A 9,818-nucleotide genomic window follows, 5' to 3' on the forward strand; every position below is an offset into this window, starting at 1 on the left:
ATTATGTATTTGAGCTGAAAATATGTTGTTTGTAAGGTCAGATGGGTTGTAGCACCCGACAAAGAAATGGATTGCAGCATCCGGTGATCTCAGAATACCATGAATTTTATGTTTAATAAAAAGAAAAACCATGAATTTTAACGGTCTTATCGGGTTGAAAATTTTCGCCTAATTTTCCATGCTAAAAAAATAAGCAGCCCATTGGAACGAAGAGAGAGAGAGAAAAAAAAACAGCCCGTTGGATTCGCGAGTCGCCGATTGCCGCTTCTAGCGGCTCCCGAAAATTTGAACACCACCCCCGGGACGGAGCCCGAACGACACCAGACTCCTCCAAAACACCCCAAGCGGAGTGTAGAAAAGTAACCCCCGCAGATCCCCCGAACCCGATCCCCTTTCCCTCGCCGCCGTCCTTCCTTCCCCACGAGATGCCGCCCGCCGAGGACGCCTCCGCTGCCGCCCCCCCGCGGGCGCCGACTCCGCCTCCCGCCCGTGGGATGGCGGCCGGCTCGAGGCTGCTGCTGCAGTCGCCGCCGCCTGCGTTCCCGCTCGGCTCCAACGACGACCAGCTCGAGCGCGCCCGCGCTCGCGCCATGGCCCGCGCGGCCTCCGTCCGTCGACGCTCCCTTGCCGCATCTCTCGCGCCCAAGACCCCGCATCCCGACCTCCTCAACCGGGACGAGGTCATGGACCTATTCCACAACTGCATCAAGCTCGCCTCGGAGAACGTACGTGCCTCACCCACCGTCAGAACCATACATCGCTCCTGGATCTCACCAAGATTGTTTTTTTTTCTTCTCTGTCTGTGGAAATCTGGCAGAAAATCAACCAGAAGAATACGTGGGAGCTGGGGCTCATCGACCACCTCAGCGAGATCATCCTTGCCGGGGAGGAGGAGGACGACGAGACCAACTTCCAGAAAGTGCGCGTGATATGATCTTCCGTTTCCTTTCTTATTTTTCAATCTGGAAACAGCTTTGTGTTTCTTTTTCTTATGAAATAATAAGATTGAGGAAACAAATTATGGTTTTGCGACCAGGCTAGCTGCACGCTAGAGGCTGGCGTCAAGATCTATTCTCTGCGTGTGGATTCGGTGCACTCTGAGGCGTACAAGGTGCTCGGTGGGATCAACCGCGCAGGAAGGGGGGAAGAGGCTGGTATGTATCCACTTGCGTTGTTAGTATCTTCTAATTGTGCACCAATTTGAATTTATTTGTCTTGTTTAAGCGGCTTGGTATAAATTGCAAATACTCTTATAATGCTGGAAACCAACTCTGCAAGCTAAACTCTGAAGTAAGCTGTCATACATGACGTCCGTTTGTGGTTTACTGATAAGATCAGTTTCTAAGCTGATGCAAAGGAAAATAAGAACATCTTTTAGGTTTTTAATTTAAAAATATCACCATATCAGGACGACCTTAGCACCTTTTTGTTAAGGTAATAATCACAGTGTAATATTACCATTTCTTTGGGAAACCACTCAGTGCTACATACCATGTTATGCTGGTTTACATGAGTGTGCACTTTGCATGAGGCATCAACCTTCTGAGAATGACGTAGGTTTGGTTTGGTACATCTTTTTTGTTTATATTGTTATATGACTATTGTTGTGAATTCCCTATCTGTTTACTATTGTCATAAACTTAGCTATGTGTTCATAGTTGCAAGTTTAATAACCATAGAAAAATATAAGCTACACAACTTCTTACAGTGTTTTGATTTGGAAATTGTAACAAGATTTGGGAGAAGGTGGTGATGCAGAGCCTGCACAAGAAGAAGGCGTCAACAAAAAAGATGTTGATAGGAGGGTACATTTCTTTAACACGACTTTTCACTACCTGCACTTCACTTGTTCTTTATCTTGACAATGCTGTTTCGGCTATGCAGATTTCACCTGCTTCGACGCTGGAGTCCTCGTTTGAGGCTCTTAATGTTAAGAAGTTTGATGGTATGTTTCAAGCCTTTTCTCATTGTGCTTCTGTGGAATTTATTAATTCTATAATGGGGCTGAAACTACAAGGTCATTTTATTTGCAATTATAGCTGCCTTCACGGTGGATCCTCTATACCATCAGACTACTGCTCAGTTTGATGAAGGTGGAGCAAAGGGGCTCTTATTGTATAATCTTGGAGTATATGGCAGTTGTCGTGTGCTTTTTGATTCGTTTGAAGCGCCAGACAAATGCATCTTATCTGATCCTGAGAAGGCTGAGGTGATTGATCTTTCATTTGCTAAAGGTAATATCAGTTTGTCGCTCTGCTGTGTATGCTCTTTACATGTTGCTTCCAATTGGATTTCAGTGAGTTGCTACTACTCTTTGACAGAACAAATTGAGCAAATGATAGTTCACATGCCTCTACCCAATGACATCTCTCCTACCTTGAGGGATATCGTGGCTCAGTTTGATGAAGAAAATAAAAGGCCCTCACATGATGCATCTCCTGGGCAAATGCTGGTGATGGAAGATCAGGTGGTTGACAGTAATGATGACAGCATGCCACCTGATTGTGGAACTTGGGATTTTGGTGGTTGTGATGATCAGGACAGTGCATATGATGAAAACTGCAACCCAATGAATTTCAACTCAACAAATTATGAAGAGGTACTTGTAAACTAGACAAAATTGAGACATGGTCCTTCAGAAAAATAGTTACTACCTGGTTAGGGAACTATCTGTTGTTTATTTGTGCATTATGTACTTATCCATGCACTCCCTCCATTCCACAATAGAAATCCTCTTAGCCTCTCGAACTTTCCTCAAAATACTGGTCTTTCTAAACTTCCAACGCAGCTTTAGTGACCGTGTTCCAGTTTATTGCTTCATCAATGCCATCAAGAAAAGAGTTAATTAACCCTTCTTGATTTCTTGTGCTTCTGTGCCTTGCTTTTAGGAGGAAAAAGAGGCAATTTAATTCCTTGGTGATAAAAAAGATAAGGGCATGAAAATAACTGAAGGGTAACATGGACATCTCACTCACACTCTTAACTCTTGTGTCCAACTCCCAAACGATATCTTTTGAAACGTGGGAGTATATGAAGGCATATGAGGAAAAGTCAATTAGTCATACGGTAGAACTATTGATTTACATTTTGTATCTTGTACCTCAAGCATTTCTTTTGTTGTTATAATCTGCTGCCTACAACTGAGTATTGCTATTTCTCTTCTATTAGAACAATACCCACATCCAAGGTAGTACAAAAGAACAGTTATAGTTTGTTACAAGTTCAAAGTTCCAAACCTGATTCTACAAATTTGTTGTCTTGACGTGTTGGTATACAGGAAACCGATGACTATGAGTACAGTTTCCAGGGTCCAGACGGTCCTGATGTAGATGAAAGGCTCGAGAAAATTGCAGATTTGTTGTCACTTGGTGCGGGATTCTCTTCCAAAACAAATGCTTGGGCTGGACCCGAGCATTGGAAATATCGAAAAGTTAGAGGTAAACCCTGGCTAGTCCTATTTTGGTTCCATTTCAAACTAGCTTATTTAATACTGAGTTTACCATTGTCTAGATCTGGAGCCTGCCCAAACTTCTTCTGGTGATTTGGAAGTAGCAAAAAAGGCAAAGAAGAAGAAAGGCAAAGACGAGCCTGATATTGATTTCACCAAAGCATTGGAACATGAGAAGGCAAATGTTTTTGCACCTCCCAAGAACCCAAAATCATTGTTGCTGCCTGCAAATAAGGGTAGCTGCAACAATAAACTTCCAGAGGATTGTCATTACCAACCTGAAAGCCTTGTTAAATTATTTCTTCTTCCAGATATTTTGGTAATGCTTACTTTCATGAAAGTTATTCTTGATATGGGCCTAGGATCGGCTGTAATAACTGTGCGTCTTTTTTTTGCAGTGTCTGGCTCGAAGAAGAAGAAAACCACTTGGTAAGTTTTGTTACATTCTCGCATTCTGTATTTGAATTGAAGATTTTCTCTTCCTGCTTAAGACTTTACTGTACTTCTTTCTGGACCTGCAAAAAATTGAAGTTTGAAAACAATAGGTTTACTTTTTTTTCTTTCTATTTATACTATATGTGTCTTTACAAGTTAAAATTGTTGTTCCTCGTGTATCATATATTCACATTGCATTATTGTACTTCTTTCTGGACTTGCTGGTTTTGATTGAAGACTTTATTGCTCTATTTACACAATCCGGGAAAGATTTAATCTGTTATGAACATTGATGTTAGGTAGCATTCTGTTAGCAGTATGTCTCAGCTTACAGTTGATTTTTGTAATCTAAAAAAATGGTAGATCCTGGTGCACGTATCTCCCGCTTGCGCAGGGTCCGGGGAAGGGTCCGACCACTTTGTCTTTTGTATGCAGCCTTTCCCTGCATTTCTGGAAGAGCCTGTTTCCAGGAAATTATTTTATAATCTGCTGCAGAAAAATAGCCTCAAAAGTAAAAAAAATTGTCAAGAAAATGATAATTTTGATAAAATCTGGCTAGATGATCCCATTTATCAGAATCCTCCGCAATGTGAAACAAAACCTGCAGCTCATACTAGGTTATGCCTTCATGAGTACTATTTGCCTATATTTCTGTTGATGTGATTTTGTTATTTTTTCTGACATCATTTATCTGGTACAATGGTCCACGGTGCCTTTGACCTCCTTATAGATGATTCAAGGGACAACAGCGATGACTTTATGCCATCCAGACCTTGGGATGATGATAACCTGGGCAATGATCATGTTGATGAAGGGGATGCGGCTAGTGATGTGGAAGAGCCAGTAAATCTTATTGCCAAACCAAGACAGGTGCATCCTCTGCCCCTTCTGCTTTCAAGACATTCATCTCTATGTACTTATATTTGGACGTTCTCCTGTATGTTTATCTTTCTATGTCCATCTGAATGTCAGTGGCCAGAAAAATCATCAAATGAACAATATTGTAGGCTTAAATGTCAAACAGTGGTTTAATCTCCACCGAGAAATTACTATCACCGGCTGTATTTAATGCTCATGATTGTCTTTGCCATATTATGTTACAAGTTTACAGTAATATACTGATCCAAGGTCAAGACATGTATAGCAAACAATATTGAAATAAGCAGTTGGAAATTTGCTCCATGGCTCCAAGATACCATTTCCATATTTCACTTGAATTGTTTGAGGATCCAAGTCAGGCAGTGGGTTGTATGCACTATGGCGCTTATGTGGACTTGTGCACCAAGTTCTATAGTTTACCATATAATGGTATGCAAACCTCTGAAATGACTTGACAACATTCAGACGACATGCATGTAAACATGCCATACAATTTCATGTCAAAATTTTACCCACACATCAAAGATCAAAAGGGACAAATTCAGCAGTGAATATTTCCAAATCTGAAATGAAACAATGTTCTGGTGCTATCTAGTACTCCCCCCTTCCCCAAATCTTAGGCAGATAAACTTCTCTAAAAAATCTGAAAATGCAAGGCAGATTTGGAACTCTACCTTCTGGCTCCCAACACACGGTATTCTCTCCCGTACAGTAAAGCCAGATTTGGAACTCTATGTTGCGGTTAGACAGAGCCCACCTCGCCTAGCTCTTCCCGCGCAATTTCTCCTCTAGAGCCACCCTGTTTGCTATTTTCATGGATCGGACAACCATGTTTGTTACAGGAGGGAGTACTATGAATTATTTGAGGATCAGCAACGACCATCCGTATGCTAATTTTTCTGCCAAAAGCTTACGCGCCATAGATAATCATAAGGAGAGAGTACTATGCATAGTCAATTCTTTTCTTTATTGTTTCGCAGTATGAGGATTGAATCTGGATCTGCTTTTTCATTTCATGGAAGATGCATGTAGGAAAAAAATAGATGTTTTCCTTAACTTTTTGAATGTTGAACTAAAGGTGTGGTGCGCTGAAGCGCTGATTGCACCTAAAATCCTCAGTGCTCTCAAGTCTCTCAAAGGATCTAAGCACAATCTTAGATGTTTTTACACGAAAGGCTTATATAAAGCCCCAAACAGCCGGCACCCAACCATACAAACACCGCACTGAGTTCATCAGTATAACAATTACAGCCCAAAACAAATCAAACAATAAAAGAAATATCAAATGTCTGATACAGCGACAACTTAGCACTCGGCTCGAGCTAGGATTGACTCTTAGCCGCCCTAATTGTACTGGCATGTACCTTTGCAATGCTATTGCTAGTATTTTGGTTTGGGTAGTATGTTATCATAAGAATTTGGGTTAAAATGGATTGTCAGGATAAAGTTTGAGTCTTAAGTGGCTAGTTCAGTCTGTCCATGGGCATGCTTTGTAATTTAGTAGAATGCAAGGAAATATAATTGTCCTTTTGACCTTTTCCTCATAAAGAGTTTTCCCTATCACCACCACCACCACCAACAACAACAACAAAGCCTTTAGTCCCAAACAAGTCGGGGTAGGCTAGAGGTGAAATCCATAAGATCTCGCAACCAACTCATGGTTCTGGCACATGGATAGCATGCTTCCACACACTCCTGTCCATGGCTAGTTCTCTGCTGATACTCCAGTCCTTCAGATCCCTCTTTACTGACTCCTCCCATGCCAAGTCTTTTCTATCACCACTGGTTTATTTTTTCCTACAATTATCTGATCTTGCTTTCAAGCCAGCCAATATCTATCGACCCTCTTCTGCACATTATACCCTGTTATAAACTACTGTTTCTGACACTGATGATGCCACATAATGTCTGTGCAACATCGGGTTAGTCGATACTCGACTACCGAGGGCTCCTCCAATCTACAGTTGTTGGCCTTTGGGCAGAGTGCTAAGCCCGAACAGTTATATACATAATTTTTTATTGTTCCAGGCTGATGACTCTTTGTGGTATAACCAATTTACTTTTGGGCTGTTGGTCAGTTCTGAGCTGATGCCTGTTTTCTTTGTGATTGAATCATAGGTCAATAAGATTGATGTACAATATGACAAGGTATCGAAACAAGTCGATGTTCATGCCTTAAAGGAAGTGCTCTGGAATCACATTCATACATCTGCTAAGACTGCTGATCTGGTAATACACGTGCTTTGGTTACTACTAAGTATGATCATCAAATATAGGTCTAACTGTCATTTTTTATGTAGATTAGCTGTGGCATCCCCTCTTAAAATTACTTGTTTAGCACAATAATTTGTTCAATTTTTTTGATGAAGTGCTTGTCATGATTATGACTTTTCCTATTCATTGCAATGCTACATATCTTGATGGATTATTTTGATATATTACATACGGGGCCACTGTAATCTAATATATACCAAGTAACAACCATGCTATTGCCATTTACTGGCTTTCTTGGTCCAAAACAGTTTCTAGTAATCAAGTTGCTTAGACTAAGGTGACATTTTGGGTCTGAGTTTTCGTATTTGATAGTAATACATATTATATATTTGTAAGGATATTCTATTTGTCTGCAATAAGCAATAGCTTACTGCTCATCGCTGGAATGTTGCAAATTGCTATGGGTTGGGTGTGTCCAACCTTTGAGGGACTGAAAAGAAATACCTTTAGACGTAGAAAACAAAATTTGTTGTGGTTTGACAATTTTTTGGGTGCCATATATTCTTAGTTTGATTTAAGAAAACATAAGAATTTGTGTTGTGACCAAACGTGGAATATTTGAAAAAAGGATCATTTGCAACACAGGCAACTGGAGTTATGTAGTACTTACATTCATATGCACCTACATACCTAATACGTTGCCCATGTTTTATTGATACCTTTAAACAAAAAACAAGGGTTTTAATAATAGTATAGTACTTAAAATCAACCCTCCTACTTGACTTTATATTCATTAGCAGCACGGGCAACTGGAGTTATGAACCTATATTCATATGCATCTACATACCTACTCCGGTAGTGGCATAGTGCACTCATGCATTTAAATGGACTTAAAAGAACATTGTTACTTTACAGGTTTGAGTACATGTACATTTTTGTCAGGGGAATAGAATAAGTTTACATGTAAACAATTAACATCACCATGTGCACACATTATATTTACATTCTTCACTAGTATTATGATTTCCTTACTTTGTTGGTAAGAACCATTTCCCCTTCCCGTCTTATGATTTACTTAAGCCTGATTGTAATTGGTCCTGCAGGAAAGAGATGACATAGAACCGTCTCTGTGCCTGACAAAGGTACTGCATGATCTTCCATGCAGTAACAGAGATGTTTCAACGACTGAAATCTCGCCACACCTCTATTTCATTTGTCTCTTGCATCTGGCAAATGAACACAGCTTGACGCTGCGCGACCGCCCGACGTTGGATGAGATCGACATATACATTCTGACTTCACCGCTTGTGAAGTAATCTCTGATGTTTTATTACGCTGCCACTGCATTATGTATCATGTATTTGATGCCATTTCAAATTGATCGGAATTTCCCAGAATGTATATGCTAACATGCAAGTGCTTGATGACTATCTGTAATCACCTTTTGTGGCATGGCTTATGTGATGAACATCGACATATTTTGCCATTTTTTTTAGCAAACATGTTTTGCAGTTCTTTTTCCACATGTTCTGCCCTTGTCTGGTATCTCACCAATAGCAACAGAATTAATGGTTGACCTTTTGGCTGACATGCGTTATTTTCACTAAGACATTGCTAATCATCACTAAGGGGATTTTATAACGTGGCTACAGAAACCAAAGAACAAGCAAATTCGTGGAGTAAACTTGCCTTGTAGCATTTCTATGGCACGCATCATATCATTTCTTTACATCAAGAATGTATCATAAACTTGTTGCACGTCATGGTGTGGGTACCCTGGTCTAGTAGTTGACCAAAACCATTGACTGGACGCGCAACAATGACGTGCACAATGCCACGTTGACAGACTTCGTGTTAGATAAGTGTCTGCAATTAAGCTTGTGAATAGTTTCAAATCCAAATTAAAACCAGCCCAAACCACTCTGACTTTCCTTCCAACAACCAATCCAATCCAATCCAAATATTGAAGTACAGAATCTAGACTGAACCAAGCCAAGTGTCTTTCCCATCCAAACCAATCTAAATTGTTCCACGTTTTTGGATTAAACCTGTAGTTTGAAACCGTTGACAAGCTGCTGCGTTGTTAGCATGAAGCTAATGGACAGAGGCACGGGTCAAAGAGAAGGACATGGCTTAATGTCGCCGCCTCTGCTAAGTGGGTCAAAGAGAAGGAGAGGGTGGGGGGCGGGGGTGTGCTGCCGCTAGACCATGAGGCCGAGGGAGGGAAATGCGGCGGCCGGAACTCCGGTAGCAACGACGACGCTGGTCTGTATGCGCTGGTCTCATACGTCTTTTTTTAGAGACGCTGGTCTGTATGCAGTTCGTAGACTCTGATAGCTGATTTAGAGTACAAGATCGAAACGATTTTGAGACTGCTTGGTCTGTGTCCAAACCAATCCAATCCAGTCCAATAACTGTTAAAATCCAAACCATACCAGATTACATTACGGCTCCAGACCATTTAAACCAATCCAAAACAACCCACTAGGAAAACCAAACTAAAACTTAAGTTTGAGCCCAAACTATTCCCAGGCTTATTAAGCCCGTGAATCGTTTCAAATCCAAATTAAAACCAGCCCAAACCACTCGACTTTCCTTCCAACAACCAATCCAATCCAATCCAAATATTGAAGTACAGATCCTAGACTGAACCAAGCCAAGTGTCTTTCCCATCCAAACCAATCCAAACCGTTCCACGCTTTTGGATTAAATCCGTAGTTTGAAACCATTGACAAGCTGTTGCGTTGTTAGCATGAAGCTAATGGACCGAGGCACGGGTCAAAGAGAAGGACATGGCTTAATGTCGCCGCCTCTGCCAAGTGGGTCAAAGAGAAGGAGAGGG

At 41.1% G+C, this 9,818-nt stretch overlaps 1 protein-coding gene across 1 annotated transcript; it reads left to right on the plus strand.

Moving 5' to 3' along the window:
- Window positions 1–338: 338 nt before the first annotated feature.
- Window positions 339–8,501, plus strand: LOC125514652 (condensin complex subunit 2). Its single transcript, XM_048679989.1, has 13 exons — window positions 339–725; window positions 818–919; window positions 1,037–1,154; window positions 1,735–1,805; window positions 1,885–1,945; window positions 2,040–2,234; window positions 2,322–2,599; window positions 3,278–3,437; window positions 3,511–3,767; window positions 3,847–3,877; window positions 4,614–4,753; window positions 6,881–6,991; window positions 8,080–8,501. The coding sequence occupies exons 1-13, from the start codon at window positions 426–428 to the stop codon at window positions 8,290–8,292; spliced, it is 2,037 nt and encodes a 678-aa protein (XP_048535946.1). The 5' UTR covers window positions 339–425; the 3' UTR covers window positions 8,293–8,501.
- The last annotated feature ends 1,317 nt before the right edge of the window (window positions 8,502–9,818 follow it).

This window comes from Triticum urartu, chromosome 6 (assembly GCF_003073215.2).
Source record: "Triticum urartu cultivar G1812 chromosome 6, Tu2.1, whole genome shotgun sequence".
In the NCBI taxonomy this organism is placed as follows: domain Eukaryota; kingdom Viridiplantae; phylum Streptophyta; class Magnoliopsida; order Poales; family Poaceae; genus Triticum; species Triticum urartu.